The sequence below is a fragment of the Copadichromis virginalis genome, linkage group LG10, assembly GCF_057382275.1.
Source record: "Copadichromis virginalis isolate Kocher_CV1m ecotype Utaka linkage group LG10, C_Virginalis_male_GT1.1, whole genome shotgun sequence".
Taxonomy (NCBI): domain Eukaryota; kingdom Metazoa; phylum Chordata; class Actinopteri; order Cichliformes; family Cichlidae; genus Copadichromis; species Copadichromis virginalis.
The window spans coordinates 24,191,925-24,209,411 of NC_140627.1; the positions used below are offsets into that span (position 1 = coordinate 24,191,925).

The 17,487-nt window shown below is 41.8% G+C and overlaps 1 protein-coding gene across 1 annotated transcript in view; it reads left to right on the forward strand.

The window, feature by feature from the left end:
- The first annotated feature begins 359 nt into the window (after nucleotides 1-359).
- rapgef6 (Rap guanine nucleotide exchange factor (GEF) 6) overlaps nucleotides 360-17,487 on the forward strand; it is a 135,373-nt gene continuing 118,245 nt past the window's right edge. The window contains exon 1 of the mRNA XM_085470770.1: nucleotides 360-918. Coding sequence (XP_085326896.1) covers nucleotides 844-918 — 75 coding nt within the window. The 5' untranslated portion in view covers nucleotides 360-843. The remainder of the gene's footprint in view (nucleotides 919-17,487) is intronic.

Consider the following 17,487-nt stretch of genomic DNA (forward strand, 5'->3'; position numbering starts at 1 on the left):
GTGATGCTGGTGTTCCAGCCATTTCTAATTCAGGTCATGCTTGTGTCTGAATAGTTTTATTTAAATAGTTGTTTAAATGGTTGATCTTGAAATCTGTAGTTGTTTAGAAACAACTGGCAAACAACTGTAGCTCTAAGAGACCTTGACAACTTATGTAAATCTACAATTCTCTTACTTATATGATCGCTAATCTCTCTGAATTTCTCCTTGTTCTGAGTATTGGTGTTGTGTCAAACCTGCTGTACAGTCACTTCAGCCTGGGGGAAAACAAAAACAGTTAACAGATATCATTAAACGTCCACGACGAATGTGTGTAAACCTATGAGCACAACTGTAGCTACCAGTTGTGGCGCACACGTGTAGCTACTATCACGATGAAATGTAATTTTCGACAGAACGTAAACGCAGCACCCCGCTCGGGCAGACAGATGTCGTCAACTCTCCACCGTCGGATTCGCGGGAGGAGGGATCTAAATCTGAACTCCTGGATCTAAATGACGCTGACTACCGAAGTGGATATTTCCTTTACCAAAGATGTACAGAAATCAAGGCAGCAGGTCCAACAGACGTAACTTTCTGTCACACTTTGGCGGTGCCTGCTCTCTCTCAGACGCACAGTAACGAGGAGCTACTTGAGAGTGAAGTTTTCCCCCCCCTTTCTCTTCTCCTGGAGAAGAAGGAGTTCTCGGTCGGTCCGTTTGGAGTAAACTCCATCCATGCTCGGCTTGGCGAGGACAAGATCCACGGGGATTTGGTCATCCCGGGTCGACTAAGAGCAGCTAGGAGACGTGAAGTGAGAGTCAGACGGAGTAAAAAGTCCTACTGTGGATTTGAGCCGAAGTTATGAAAATGACCGGCGCTATGGAAACTTCCTTTAAGCAGGCTTTGAAGAAGCCGCCCTCGCTGCGGACGGCGGAGGTAAACAAAACCAGCGTTTCTTTAATTAGCATTGCCTCGCTAATGTTTGCTAAAATCAAACGTTTGCGCCTCTTGGTGTTTGGAGTTTGACTTGATTGAGCCAACAGTGGCTTGCTTGTGGTATAACGATCTAATTGAGACTTTTCAGTGAAGTCACATGCTCGTTAGTGGAAAGTGTACATGACTTAAATAACAGTCTGTAATATAGAAAGGGGGGGAAATAGATATTTAGCTAGTTTTTAGATTAGCAGACTTTAGTGTCAGAGTTTCTGATGGTTCTGGAGTGGTTCATTGAGAAGGTTGCCTTTTTTTTTTTTTTTAATTTAAATTTTTTTCCCCCACATCCTGTCTTACAAAACAAACCCTAACCTCGCAGCTTCCCATCAGATGGCTAAATCCATAAGCCTGGGAGTGAGTTTGTGCAAACCTCATCCCGATCGAGGCCAGTTAAGTTTAATAGCTGCTGCTTCTTTCTCATCCCTCCTCTGCCTCCTCCCTGTGTGAAGCTATGGAAACACAGCTGGCTTGTCATTGCTTTAGTTACACTCTCTGCCCCCCACCCACCCAAAACAACTCAGAGAGTACAGCCCCTCCGTTTTCAGTTTCTGGTGATAGTTTTGAAGTTGTAGGCACATAAAATCAGACTCCAGAATATTGTGTTTTCTTCTTTTGGAAAGGCTCCTCTTTCAGGGGCGCCACCAAGAGGGGGGCAAAGGGGGGCACTGGTCACGCCCAGAATTTGCTGCCACCCCTGACAAGGCAGTCCTATGTTGGTAATAATTTTAATAAAGGTGAGAGGAAGAGAGAGGAAGACACCCTATGTTGAGATGAAACATTAACTTGTTATTTAAAACCGACTATTATGAATTTCAAACTCTAATTTGGTTTTCATATGTAGCCATTTTCAGTGTTATCAACTTTAATTGCGGGAAATTAACTAGGCATATAATTCTTTTCTTTCTCTCGTTTTCCACATTTTTAAAGAATCTATATTAGACAACAGCATAATAAAACTGGAAATTCTGTTTTTGGTGTGCCCCCATACGGCCACCCCAATGAAAAAATTCTGGAGGTGCCCCTGCTCTTTTTTAAAGGCTCCAATTTCCTGTTTGCTTGTGGGGTGTATGGAAGGTAGAAAGCCTCTTTCACACCGTCATAGAGAGCTTTTGTGCAGACTTGAACAAACCAAAACAACCTTGTTTAGTCTATAAATATGACACAGTGATGGCAACGAAGTGGGTCTGTGATTATTTGTGTGTGATACTTACAAAGTAACTCTTTTTTTGACTTTACTGATCATATTTGTACATGGGTGAGTTGCTGTGTGTTTATTTCTTACTTAATTACTTTTTGGTATAATTAAGAAGCTGTAAATTTAGAGAATACAGTTAGGTCCAAAATGTAGACCCTTGTTTGCATTTCAAATCTTTGCTGGGCTGGATTTGGCCTCAGGGCATTATGTGTGACACCCCTGGTCTAAAACTCTCACAAGTAGCCATGGAGTAGTCTACAGCTGAGCCAGTTGGTCATGATTAAGTGTACAGACTGACGCTAAAGGATGTAGGTAGTGTCGTATCATCCATCCAACTATCTATCATCCATTTTCTTCAGCTTATCCAGTTTAGGGTCTGGATCCTTTTGCAGCTGCTGTAATGTGAAAGGGCATGGTACACCCTGGACAGGACGCCAGTCTATCACAGAGCTTTTCAAATCTTTTTCAAATTTCAAATCCTCCGTTAATCTAACCCAGTGCATGTTTTTGGACTGTTGGAGGAAGCCAAAGTACCCGGAGAGAACATACAAAGTTCACACAGGAAGATCACAGCTGGTCGGTTGATTCGAACCCAAGATCTTCTTGCTTTGAGGCAGAAAAAAAACCTTCCAAATAACAAACAGCCTAAAAACAGACTCGCTATATTTGAGGTGCGACAGACGCAATAACCAGATTCAAGAAGTACACGAAATCTTCTCAAATCTGTGTCAGAATCCTCACACAATCTCAGGACCTTAACGCGTGTTTCGCTCCAGTGACAACAACCAAATCTTGACCTTAGCTGCTGGCTTGACTTCACTCTGTTGCAGATCAGCGTCAGATCTCTTCTTCTGCTTATGTTTTACCCATCTCATTGTGTTGTACTACATCACTAATAATAATGTTGAGTCGTTGTGTTTTTCTTTTTACATGAGTCGGGACATGTTCTTGGGTATGAAAGCGTGGTTTCCAGAGATCACTTTCCCCTTGCGTACCTGAGGCTTAGTAGAGATGAACTTGAGATTAAACAGGGGCTACGAGGCCTTGTGGGGATTTTTTTTCTTTTTTGCGAAATTTTGATGAAAACTGAAAATGCAGTGTTTCTATGGCCTCTGCTTTGCAAAGTAGCATGTCCCTTCTTGTGTCAGCATGCCACATTCAAGGTTGTAGGAGTTTGGGGCAAGGAAAAGGTGGTACAACACAAGCAATTGAGCATGTAGCACGGTGGCTTAGCGGCCAGCATGGAGTATGCGTGAGAGAATAGAATAGACTAGCCCTTTGTTGTCATTGTACACGTACAACTAAATTGTAGGTGCTCCACATCAACCGTGCCGAAATAAAATACAAATGGTAAACGGCAAGAATAAATAGCAAACAGGACATTTATATACAAAAGAAGAGAAAGAGACATACTGGAAAACAAACAGCTAAGAAGTCTTTGTGCTTAAATCAGGTGAATTTTCACAATTGTACTTTACTGGAAACCTGTCATCTGAATTTTCTGGATGTGCTGTAGGTACGCCTGTCTCATGTACAGATGTTTGGCTGAGTGTGAAATCTTTCCCACCGCACGTTTAATTCCTCCCCAACCCTCCCTAGTTTTGTGGGTCTTTTTACCTCCCTGCCTACCTTTCTCGTTGCCATCCAGACGCCCCGGTGGTAACGGACGACAAATCATGCCTGGGTGATTTACAGTGGTTTGGGCTTCTCCCAGTACACATCGGATATTTATGGGAATTCCAGTCATCGCAAAGCCACAGGCTCCCGAGGGAAAGGTGCAAGTAAAGGAGAGATGCTTGCTCTCTCAGCAAGCATGAACAGAGCGGAGGAGCATATCGGTGTGTGGTCGAAGCCTTGTTCTTGGAGTGCTCGCAGAGAAATGTTTCAAAAGAGGCCGTGTGTTTCAGCAGGAGCTACCGAAGACAGTGGTTTGCTCAGCGCTGACACAGCTCAGCAAATTAGGGTTAAGTAAAGGATGTTGATTTAAAAAATTGTTGCCCAGGTTAAAGGCCTCCATCCACGGGCCCTGGTACTGTCTAGTCAGCACAGAAATGTCAGCATTTGTCATTTTCCTCTCTTTAGAGGCCTTTGGCTCCCATTCATTCTTTAAAACTGGCCCCACAGCTGAGGGCAGCCTAGGCTAGATGATGTCCAACAGTGGAAATGGTACCAAGTATTCTGATTTTCTTTATTTGATCAAAATGTCACTGCATCAGAGAGGCTCATGTAACTGTAATTTCAATTCAATTTATTTAGTGCAAAATCACAACAATTGCCTCAAGTTACTTTATATTGTAAAGACCCTACAATAATAGACAGACACCCCAATAATCAGCAAGCACTTGGTGACAGCGGGATGGAAAAACTCCCTTTAAATAGGAGAACCTGGTTTAGGGAGGGGCAGTCATCTGCCGTTACCGTGGAAATGCAGAGTCGCATATATATGGTATAGTTAAAGTCATAGAACGAGCTAAATCTGCGTGAGGCTGACAGGAAATTGCATCCTAATTCCAGTTTTATATGGAATATACTTTGCTCTGCACGACACCTCAGTTGCATCTTTCTAGAAAGTGAACTAAGATGGTAAAGCCCCTCTCTCTGATGCTGAGCCTTTAAGTGCTGTGATGTAAATGACAGAACACTTAAGGGGAATGACATTAAAAGAAAGCCTCCGCATGTGCTTTTGTGCAAAGTACACACACATTATTTAGTATCTGAAACTGCATGTGGGCATATATAGTCTTCTTGCTTCCTGCTTGCTTTTATTGGTACTTTATTTTTCTCTTCGGTGTTGCTCGGGCATCGCTGCACAGCTGACAAAGTCTGCTCAAAATACGCTTCTGGTGACTTTCAGCGATATAGACAGCAGGAGGTGAAGACACCCAAACATGCGTGACACCAGTAACTATAAAACTGATATTCTCAGATATTTGCGGCGTCCAATTGGTTCGATGTAGTTTACAGCTAATTACCACTGAACATGGCTAGACATGTTGCTAGACAAGCCTGGCGTCTTCTAGCTGTACTGATATTGCAGTTTGAGCTATATCTTTAGGCTTCAGTAATTAACCCAGCCTACTTTACGACAGGATATTTTATTACCCATAAAGTACCTCAGACTATGCAATTTTCTCTTGGGTTGCTGTTTTAACCGTAATTATTGCAAAATTAGGAAAGTACTCCAGTAAAACAAACCAAAGTAAAAACCAGTTTGACACATGCATCATTTTACAGAGAACTGTGTGGGTTGCATTTTGAAGTTTGATTCAGACATTTTTCATATTTAAGGGAGCATGGTGGCACGTGTTGGTTAACACTGTTGCCTAACAGCAAGAGGGTCCTGGGTTCAAATCCACCAACTGGCTGGTGGATCTGATGTGTGCATGACTGGTTGTCAGTCTTTTTTTGTTAGCCCTGTGACAGACTGGCGTCCTGTCCCCATCTCTCACCCTATGGCAGTTGGGATAGGCTCAATACCCCCCACACCACCACCACCCCCACTAACCCTCCTGAATTGGATGAGCAAAAGAAAATGAATGGATTTGGTCACTTTGCAGAATACAACTTCAGGGTTTCTGCCAGTGCATTGCAAAACCCTATTAGTAGAGATTGTTTTTTCCATAACAGTTAATCTGTTTCAACAATCCACCCTAAAAATTCTATAAAAAATGTTATAAAGAACCAGTCAAATCTCATGACTTAATAGACCTGTACAGCTTGACTCCACTTATCTGCACTAATGACAACAGGCCTGGTCATTTATAATGTATGAGTGGAAGAATAGCCATGATTCTTTGCTCTACTGCTGTTCTACACATAAAGTGGGAAATAAATTGACCACCAGTCTCTCCTTTCACCTTCTTGTTCTTCCTCCTAAATCACATAATAACAGTCATTGTTAAACAGCGGCTGTGAAAACCTTTTTTTCCCAGTTTTCAGTCAAGAAATGGAATCAAATCTCAGATCAGCAGCTTTTGAACACACTGACATTTTTTGATGAGCCAAGCAATTCGTTGGATTTTTTTGCCAGTTTATAAAATATAGTCAGTGAGACATTATTCTGTCATCGAGGGGCAGCATTGAGGTGAATGAAGTGAATAGGAAGTGATGTTTTAGACGAGTGAATTAACCTTTCAAAGCCAAATTTTTGGATGCAGCGTTTTTGAAGGCGAACGCCGCAAACTGCCAGCTGAAGTGAGGTAAATGACACTGATTATCTTGTTGCAGTTGCGTTTGTCAAGTTGCGGGATGTATATGGCAGCATGTGGACTGTCACTTTTTTGAAGCGGAAGTGCTGGAAAAACGGGCAGCATAAGAATCAATTTGATATGAGCCAAGCTGTGTTGGCTGCACAGAGTTTTTCAAGGTGTCTCCTAAAAGGAAGGTCTTGTGGGGTGTTTCCAGTATTCAGTGATTAGTATAAGAAGCAGTCCAAGGAAAGACAGCCAGTGAACTCTTAACAGGGTCATGGGTGCCTAGTACTCACTGATTGTGGCATAAATTGCTGAAAACCTTAATGCTGGCTAAGATCTGTAGTGTGACTTAATGGTAACTCACATGGACTCGTAGCTGGCTGTGCATCAGAGTTGGACTGTGGTGAAGTGAAAGAAAGTGGCCTGCTCTGATGAATCAGCTTTTCTCTTCCTTCACCAGGCGCACGTCTACTGTTCACCTGGAGAAAAGATGAGTCCATGCACTATGGAAAGAAAGCTCTTCTCGTTCTGCTGAGAAAAGTTGGCCCTGCCACTTTGACGTGTACTAAACACTGGTGCAGACTCCCTTCACCCCCTTTCCAACAGGATGGTGCATCATTCTGCAAAGTTTTAATGAATGTGACAAAGTCTGAGGAGGAGACTTAAAGAACCTATAGCTCGTGTCCTCCTGCCTGATAGCACAGGCCGTCTTTAGAGGTCTTTGCTTTGTCGGGACTGCTTTGGTGGAAGAGGGGCGACCTACATGGTGTAATGCAGGTGGTTTCCATATTAAAACTGCCTATTGTACATTGCTGGCCCACTTAGCATGAGAAATGGGTATATTTTCTTAATTTTCTGCAAAGCTTTCAAACATAAATACACGGCAGAAAATTTCTCAGCATTTACTATTGGTTTCTAAACCACAGGTTGGCCTGTGGTTTAGACATCTGTTGAAGAGAAACTGAATTTGTGAGACTTCCTTTCACAGTGTCAGACTGACTATTATGCCAGTTATAAACTGGCGTGCTAGGCAAACACTGGATCAGTAACGCAAAGGGAGAAAATGGGTGAAAATAAGTGGGAGAGTGGAAAAATCAAAAGATTAGAACAGGGTAAAGAGATGGAAGGTGGGGGAACAGTCAGATGAGTCATAAAAAAAGAGTTGCAACACAATAGATACACGACAACAGAAGGGAAACTGAGGAAGTTTTTATGATACAGAAAGCGGGAGAGAGAGCCAGAGAGATGCACTCGTTGATAAGAATGTTTTTATGAGGTATAGATTATTGAAGAGGTGACACAGAAGGCAGGAAGGGGAAAGTAAGAGACAAAGTTACTGGAAGGTTATACAAGAAGGTCCTTCAGAGGTGGGAGGGGGAAGATATGGGTTTTTTACATTGAGAAAGTCAGGTAGGCAATGTTAGACAGATATGTGTGGATTAGGGCTGAACGATTATGGAAAATAATCTAATTGCGTTTTTTTGCCCCAATATTGCGATTGCGATGCGATATGCGATTATTTTTTAAGGTCTTTGTCTTCTGTATTATTAAACAAAGACAAGCAATACATCATATAGTATGGCCAATACTATATTACATTAATTTTAAACTGTTCTTTCCTGGAAGACAGACCTCTGTTATGATGACATGAGGTGATGCATGAATTGATGACTGACATTTTTATTTAACTTCTTCAATCACAACAGTATATTTGAACATACACAATAGTTTATTTTTAGCTTACAAACATCTGAGCATAAAGTGCTGACAAGGAACCCTGGTGTAAACATTAAAATGAAAGTCAGTACAATGTGCAGATTGCAGAAATATACATAAAAAAAATCAGTGGCTTTACCACACTCAGTTTTTTGACATCTGTGAACTACTAGACAGTCATTCAATTAAAAAATAATATTAAATAAATAAAACTAATAAATAAAAAATACACACATCTTACTGATCTCTGCAGTCAGTAACATTACACATAAAGTGCAAACATAATAGCAATTGTATAAACACACACACAAACACGCCTTTAAAATTTAAAGGCGTGAAATTGGACGGTCTAGTTCTGATTAGCGTCACCGCTGTCTCGGTGGAGTTTAATAAACTCGGCCGTCTGCTTCTTGCTATCTAAAATATAACCAGACACTGGTGTAAATTCTCGACTGTCTCATACTTCTGTTTAATAAGTTTTCTGTTTGACGTTTAGTCAGCTGTGTGAAAACCAAGGAGGAACCCACCCGGGGGATTAATAAAGTTTCATTTTATCTAATCTAATAACTTTAATCTCAGCCAAACCGATTTACTCACGAACAAACAAAACACTGAAAAAAGCCCAACAATAACATTTTTAGGTTGTCTAAGTGACTTATATATTACGTTTAACCCGAGCAGCGAAACTCCGCGGTGATCTGAAAATGATGTGCCGGGAGTTGTGCCGTTCTCGGCCGCATCAGTAACCCTCGAGCTCCCGGCTAGCTGTCGAGCTGGTGGGTAGCAGACGCCTCTGAAAACGTCGAAGCACTTTTGCAAATATGGGATATCTTGATAAACCGAGCAGATATTTGATGTTTACACAGCTACTTTCTCGCCTGAAAATATGTTAAAAGTTTATTTTGTGACCCAGAAAGATTAGTATGAGTAATTTTAAAACTTAGTAGCGGCCGCCATTGCTGGAAACTGGAGTTTGGCTGGGCCGCGCTATGAATTCTGGGATATGGTAGTAATTTGGACAGCCTTCGGCGCGTCGCTGTGACGTAATCGGTCTACAAATGCGGCCTCAGGAGGATGCAGCCCATGAATTTGGACATGTCCAGAGTATAATCGCAGCCTTTGCGGTTAGAAAATTGCACTTGATCATGTCGCGATATTATCGCAAATGCGATATATCGTTCAGCCCTAGTGTGGATGCATAAAGAAAACCTCAGATGAAGTTTTTGTGTAATTTTTTGACGTGAACTTTCACGCCAGAACAGGGAGAAAACATCTCACAATGATAAATGCGAGATGGATATAAAATAGTGCTATTTGAATGCAGAAGATATGACACAAAAGTTCCTACTTAGAAGATTTTACATGAACCTTTTTATCCACAGTAATGTGCACATCAAATTAAATTAGATCTTGCTTACGTGTTGGTGTGTTGCTTCAGGTACTGGTGACAAAATGACGCAAGTCCACTTTGAATTGCCCAATAACTGTTTGTTGTCAGATGGCAATAAAAGGTTCATCCTAGCTTATCTGTTGCTGCAACAACAGATGAGCTAGGATGAACCCTTTGCTGAAGCACCATGTGTTCAATGCGGTGTTTGCATTTAAATGAGAATGAGAGTGAGGTGTGTAAGGTGTCCATGAAAAACCTGTTGATTCACTGGTTAACTGGAGTATGTAAACGTAGCACTAAAAGTACAAAATTTTGTATTTGGTCTTTATATCATTGTTATAGCAATTCCTCTTGGCAAAAACTCTTATACCGCTGAAAAGCTTGTTTATTTCTCCCTAACTGGTGCCACATTTGTAAGGAAAATACTTTTATTTATTGGTTTTACCAACTGTAACAGCCTGGCACCTCTTCCTCGTGCTGGTCACCAGCTTGGTCACACATTGTGGGATGGCATCTCACTCTTCAACCAGCATTTGTCACAAGTCAACCAGTGGTTGTGTTGGTCACAGAAAAAGCAGACAATAGTTAAAATTGTTTAGATAGCAAGCATCTTTGTTGCACTACTGTTACCCTTTCTAGTTTTTTAAAGATTAACAATGACTTTGTCTTCATGCTGGATGTTGTCTTTTGTCTGTGATTGTCTCTGTGAGCAAAGCTGCACCTACACAGGGCAGCGATCCGTCCGTCCCGCACAGCTGGCATCTTCGTGGGTGGATGCTGGCTGGTTGCAGCTGCTGGGCCTATTGAATTTTCTGGCAGAAACCTTTCATCAGTGTTTAATCAATGTATTTTAACAGGACACTAAATGTGGAAAGGAACTGACTGGCATTTGTGTAACACTTTTGTGGGAGGAAGCTGAGGAAGTACCTGGAGGAAACCCTTGCAGGCAAAGGGGAGAGCATGCAGTCTCCACACAGAAAGGCTTTGAACCAGGAACCTTCTTGCTGTGAGGCTGCCCCATTATGTAACCTGAATTCAAGCCCCTTGAGGCAAGTGTTGTTGTGATTTGGCGCTACAGAAATAAAATAAAATTGAACTGTTTTGACACACAGACCCGAGAGGCCACCCTGCTCCTTTAATTTAACCGTGGTTTGACTTGGGTAATCATTGGGTTTCATTTCCTTACACCTAAGCAATCCCCTAACGACCACGAGCCTGTCGAACCAGGTTTCTAAAGTTCCACTTGTGGCTCTTGATTCTTTATTAAGGTTCTTTAAGGTGACAGTCATGAATGACTTGAATATACAGTCTCATGTCATATCAGCGACTATACTTGCAACATCGTCACATTTCGTCAGTCTCTGCCCCAAAGCGTCAGACGACGAGGGTCTTTTCATCCAGCCTGATGTAAACACAGCGCAACTTAACTCGCATCTGCAGGGGATACTCCCACATACCTGCAATGACATCAACAAACCCGACTGTGCCAGAAGAACCGCCGAGACAACAGGAAATCTGAAATTAAACGGGCACAGAGCAGTCTGTGTATGAGTGGCGAAGCTGTGTGTGTCTGTGTGTTTAACTGGGTGAATAAACACAGCCTTCCCCTGACCCGGGACACTGAAAGCTCTCCTTGTGGATCCAATAAAGGCCCCTCCTAACTGAGCTTAAGGGCCTGTGGACTGGGAGGGAGGCAGGCAGATGCTGAAAAACTGGTAGTGACTCAAGTTCTAGTGAGTGAGTTTTTCTCCTCTATGTAGTTTGTGGTTGTTGGTTTCAGTTTAGCCTTATATATATGCTACTGCAGGCGGGTAAAGCCTGAGAAATGGCACCAGGGTAAAGTTAGCGCTTTGAAAAAAAAAATGCAGAGTAGTGTAATAATGAAAGCAATTTATGACACTGTTTCATCTAAATAGGGATATGATGAAATACTAGAACAACACAGAATTTTCAAAGGTTTTTCACTGAGTTTCATAAGGCTACATTAGTTTCAATCCACCCCCAGTGACAAAAATACTAATTGTTACATAAATGTATCTGAAATGCTGCTTTCACTCTTTTCTGGTCAGCTGTGTTGACTCACTTAATCCTTCTAAGAAACGAATCTAGCCATAGTCTGTGTTTACTGCCTTAATCACTCTGTAATCCCACGTTTCACTTTACACATTCATTATAAGCTTGTGTTGAAACAGAACCACTTGTAATACTAAGTCCCTAATAGCTTAGCTGTTTAAAGCCTGTTTTGAAGTCCCTCATTCACACAGCAGTCGACAACAACAGCGGGGCTTTGTCCCGCTGGGTATTGTTTGAATGTAAACACGTCAGCTTTTCCTGTGGGTGCCACCAACCATACCAACCACACCGCCCACAAGCCCAAGGTTCCCAGCATATGCGAATGCAATGCATAGCGCAAACGGTATAGCACGTCACTGCTGCTGTGCGTGTGTGTGTGTGTCTGTGTGCGTGTGTGTGTGTGTGTGTGTGTGTAAGCGGTGGGAAGCGTAACTACATTCCACACAGGACAGCAGGCGTGAACAGGCAGATATCGTCAGCTCTGTGCTGTTGGGTTTGTAGTAGGGCTGCTCAATTAATCGAATTTTAATCACGATTACGATCTGGGCTTTCAACGATCATTAAAAATGACTGAGCCGATTATTAGCCCCTCCCTCATTTATCCGCGACACCTTAAAGGCCGGTCCGTGAAAATATTGTCGGGCATAAACCGTCCGTGGCGCAAAAAAGGTTGGAGACCGCTGATTAAGAGGACCCGAGGGAAGCTCGGAAAGCTAAGCAGAAGTTATTTGGAGAGTGACTGCCGTTGGTTGAAAAGAGAGTTAAAAAAAAACAAACTTCAGTGGTGTTGCACACTATTTTATATTATTTTTTTAAAGTCATTGTTAACCCTTTAAAGCCGGTCAGAGCAGCACGCTCCGTTTTGCGTAACTATTTTTAAATCCCTGTAGAACCTGAACCGTGTAAGCTAGCGCAATAATTTGTTTTGCATATGAAACCGGAGGAGTTGTACTTACATCTGATGCCATCAGCTTGTCCTCGGTCACGGTTTCGTTCCACATATAGCTTTGCAAAAATTGCATAAAAAGCGCTTGCAGGAACAAAAACATAATATTCCAGAAACACGCTTTGCCGTTCCTATCAGCTGTTCGTAACACTTCCCACAGTGAAATGATGCACCTGCTGTTTTCTTTGCAAATCTGCATCATAGGATTGTTTTTTGTTTTTCCTGCAGTATATAAAAATTGCTGTATCTCCAAAATAAAACTATGAAGACACTCAAAATAAATTTCCTGTTGTTGTAAACTATTTTTTGCAACTTTATTGTATTTAAAGTTTTGAGGGATAAACCTCTTAAATTTCTCCAAGTAGAAATATATGTAAACAAAACAAAAGCGATTTTCAATTTTTTTGGTAGTTTATTGCACTTTTTTGCAATTTATGTAATTACTATGGACTTAATGCATACATATTATTAAAATATGGGCTATAACAGTTGTATTGATGTATAGCAACTTGAAATGCTCCCACAAATGGCACTACAGCATGTAAAAAAAATAATATAAGCTCTGGTGGACTTGGTTCTATAGTAGGTCTTAAAGTGTTAAATAAATATCGTCAAATAATCGTGATCTCAATTTCAGTGAAAATAATCGTGATTATCATTTTTGCCATAATCGAGCAGCCCTAGTTTGTAGGGAATGCAGATCAAGGCTACATATGGAGTCATATTGCATAGTTATCTGACAGGGTTACCTTGACATGCTCAGCATGCATGAGTTGATCATTTGCTGTGTTGCTCTGCCAAAAGCTGGTGTGCAATGCCTAATTGCAAAATGATTATTACTAAACTTGGTAGATATTTAAAAAAAAAAAAACGGTGGGGCATGGGGTTAAGGGCTTAAATTCTTAAATATATAAATATCCCCGGGATGTCAGTGTCCTGGAATGCACTTTGCTTGTTAATGCTATGTTAGCCATCTTGTTGGTGCGGTTATTGAGAGTGACCTGCCACTAATGCGTGACAGCTTTATTTGTGATAATGAGCAGTAAGGAGATGCTCCTGTGACCATAGGGTGACCACGTACTAAAGCAGGAAGTAGCTATGCTTTAAGGAATGACAAAAAGAAAAGTAGATTCATAAAATTTGTGCATCTGCTTAATATTTTCACTATCAACATTTGTTTACTTATGCCTGTCAATGATCTGTAATAGAGATGCATTGATTTTTCTCCTTTGTAAACATTAGGCTACTTTCTGGATAATTTAGACTTTTAAATGACTCACGTTTATTTCCAGTTAACCGACTAATTTTAGCATGAAGGGTGTGGTACTCTGAGGTACCAGAAATCTGTCAGACTTGGCGCTTTACTGTTTTGGTTCCCTTTCTCTCTGAGCAAAAGCAGGCCAAGAAGCAGCCTGTGTAGGAACCTGTTGCCGCAGTACTCTTATTAAAGCAGTTTTATGAGCTTGCAAAACTGGTCTGGAATGTGTGTTAGAAAAGGAAATCAGCAGAGACTTACAGCTGTATGTTTGCGTACGAGTCTGCCTTACTGATCATGCCCGGTCAGGATCTGGGTCACGATTTGAGTGTTTCTTTGCAGTGTAATGATTTGTGGCAAAGTTAAATTGTTCTACCCTGAAGTATTTTCTTTACTTGACAGACTTTGTATCTTAGGTCTGTTGGCAGCATGTAGCTGTTTTCCTTGACAATAAAACAATCCAATAAAATTCAGTTTACAGGCGTACCAATCAGAATATCATAGCAAAGCAATTCTCCCTGCATCCCTGTAGTGCTGTAGGTGCCAGTACTGCAAATAACAATAACTTTCTTTTGGAATTCACCTTCAGATTGTTTTTTCAATCAACTGTATTTCATCTTTGAATATGGCCATGACTTAAACTGTACTAAATTTCATCCATCCAACCATCCTACATGTGCTGGACCTGACCTGGGACCTCCTCCCAGTGGGACATGATCAAAACACCTCACTTGGGAGATGTCCAGAAGGCCTCAACTAGCTTTTTTTAATCTGGAGGAGTAGCATCTCTACACTTAACCCATCCGAAATGATCAAGCTCCTCTCCTGTCTCTAAGAGAGAAGCCAGATGCCCTTTGGAGGAAACTCATTTCTGCCACTTGTGTGTGTCTGGCATCTCGTTCTTTACTTCACTACCCAGAGCCTGTGGCCACAGGTGAGGGTAGGAATGTAGATCACTCGGTGAAGCGACAGCTTTCTCTTTAGACTGTCACAGCATCCGGATCACTGAAGATGCCACGCCAATCATTTTGTCGATCTTCCACTCCATTCTGCCCTCAATCGTGGACAAGACCCTGAGATACTTCCATCTTCCTATTGCTAATTTTCCTATTTCCCCAACTGCTGCCTGAGCCACAAAACGCCAAATCCCTATGACCCATCCCGTGAGAGGTGGAGGTGGTCGGGCCCGTGTAATTCTTTTGGGCTGCACCCTACCCTGAGTAGTGTAGCCATGTCCCTTGGTTATTATTTATGTACCGATCTATTCCATCATAGGGGTTTTTATACATTTCTCTTGGTCTGACCATCCACCCAGAACCAATTTGAGTTGGGGGCACCCTACCAGGGGCAAACAACATAACTCCTGGGATGATGGGGGCACATAAACCCCTCCCCATCAACACCACAATAATGTAATGATTCATGGAGGGTCACTCCTTTTTATGGAAACTGTTTCTCGTCGCAGCAAATTACTTTGTTCTTCTTCTTCTATTTCTAGTTTGGGGAATCCCAGCCAGGTTTTTGCAGTGAAAATGCCAAATGTGAGCTTAAAACTGGAATGAGGCTGGACAGAACACCAGTGTACACAAATACCCTTCTGGCAGTTCTGCCAACAGAGAGCCGGCTGATGTCAGCAGCCCTCCTTTCTGTAGGCTGACTGCGCCTGGCATGCAGGAAACCCTGTAGACTATCTTTTGTAAAGCCTGACATTATACTCTGCAAAAATGATCCTTTCTCCTCCCAGTACAAAGAGGCATTAAGGCTTAAAGAACTGTCAGAATATGGCTGAGATTTCCCATTTATGTCAAATCAACTTTGACTTACTGGACATTTAAAACTCCCTCTCCCCTGTCAGCTCAAAGTTTCCTGACATCCGTTATGCTTCTCTGCACAAAGATCGAATGCATTTGCTTTAAGTAGAGAAGGCGAGGCCTCTAATGAGATGGAGAATTTTTGTTGCAGTGCTTCTTTTGTTTTTTCCTGTTGATTTAATTATTTATTTTTTGCATATCTTTGGTTTATTTCCAAAAATATATCTTATTGATAAACGGCTAGGCAAATGTTTTGCGTTTTTATTGGTCTTCCAAATCTAGTGAACTAAATCTTAAGATTCCCCGTCACCAGCTCTCTAGGGGGAGGGGGAGTAAAATTGATGACCAAGTGGAAACAGGTGAAGGCTAAAGCATGGTCTTTTAATGAATGACAGCTTTCACCATAACGAAAATTGCAGAACTAAGCACCACGCGAAGCCAAGAAATAAACAAGAGTCCTAACTTTTGATGTCAGTGGGAGTATCATAGCTGTGGCCCACGAGGTAGAGCGGATTGCCAGTGGTTAGATCCCCACATCCAAGCATCCTTGGGAAAGATGCTGAACTGAGTTACCCCTGATGGATCCACTGGAGTGTGAGTGTGTGTGTGATTTTAAAAAACAAAAACAAAACAAAAATGTGTGTTTGTAAATGAGTGAATGAGGCTTGTAGTAAAAAAGTGCTGTTAGAGTTCAAATATAAGTACCAGTTCATGATTACAGGTTAGTAATTTAAAGAAAAAAGCACATAACTCTCTTAAAACGTACTATTTCTGAATAAAAATAAAGCGACCTACACACATGTGGGAAGTGGAAGAGAAATGAAACAACTAACAGCGTGTGTACTTAAAGCCACAAAATGTTGACGTACCAGTAGAGTACAACAGTCACATTTCAATGTTTCAAGCCAACACTGACAAGGTTTATGGTTCTGAGAGGCATGACGGCAGACTGTTCAGTCAAAATCAGCTGACCGACTTCTTTGCTGCCCATTTAAGCGTGTGGTGTGATGGATGATGCCGCTCGTTTGGAGCAGGGACTAGAGCATCAGTCCGTCCACCAGCCATCACCAACAACACGAGGGAAACAAGCTGCTGTAATTCTGACCGATATGGAGAGCAGGCGAGGAATTTCATTTGCTGAAATGCTTTGGGTAATCGTCAGCAGACATTTCTTGATACGCTAGCTTTCCGTTAGCTTTTTAAAATTGATCTTAATACAAAAATGGTTCCTGCCAGATGGAAATGCGAATCTTGGCCAGTGTATCCACTGGCTGCACTGGAAGCCCTTGAAAACGTGGATCTTGCCCCCAGAGGCAAAGTCATGAGACTGGTGGATGGGTTCCCAGACTGACTTAGAGTATGCACTTTAATCAGCCTTTTTGCGGGACCAGAACATGCAGCTTTGATGCTTGCGGTGTTGGACCGCTTGAATATGGAGCCGCAGATGGCTAGAAGATGCAGACATTGTCCCCCATATCACAGCAGTCTCTGGACGCGTACAGCCACAAATTGTAAAGCACCACTCCAGCATTATTAAAACAGGCTCCCTGCAGTTATTAACACATCACAACACAAATCTAATTATTGATCTGCCCACTTTAGTCTGTACTTTGCAGCATTGCCTGAATCTACATCACTCTCTCCCAGACAACACTGAGAGATCAGTTTCAATCGGACACAATTCATAAAGGACTCTGAGGGAAACAAATGGCTATTTCCAGCCCATGTGCCCATGTTTGTCACCCAGTAAACAATGGGTGACAAAAACTCAAAGTAGTAAATGTCACAGCTTGTTGCATTTTTGACCTCTTTTTGTCTTTTTTTTTTTTTTTTGTGTAATGTTTGTTGCCACAGCAATAAAGCATGTTCCCCTTGTGTGGTGGACTCTGTAAAGCACACCCATTTTCCTGGTTTCAAGCACCCTGCCCTGTAA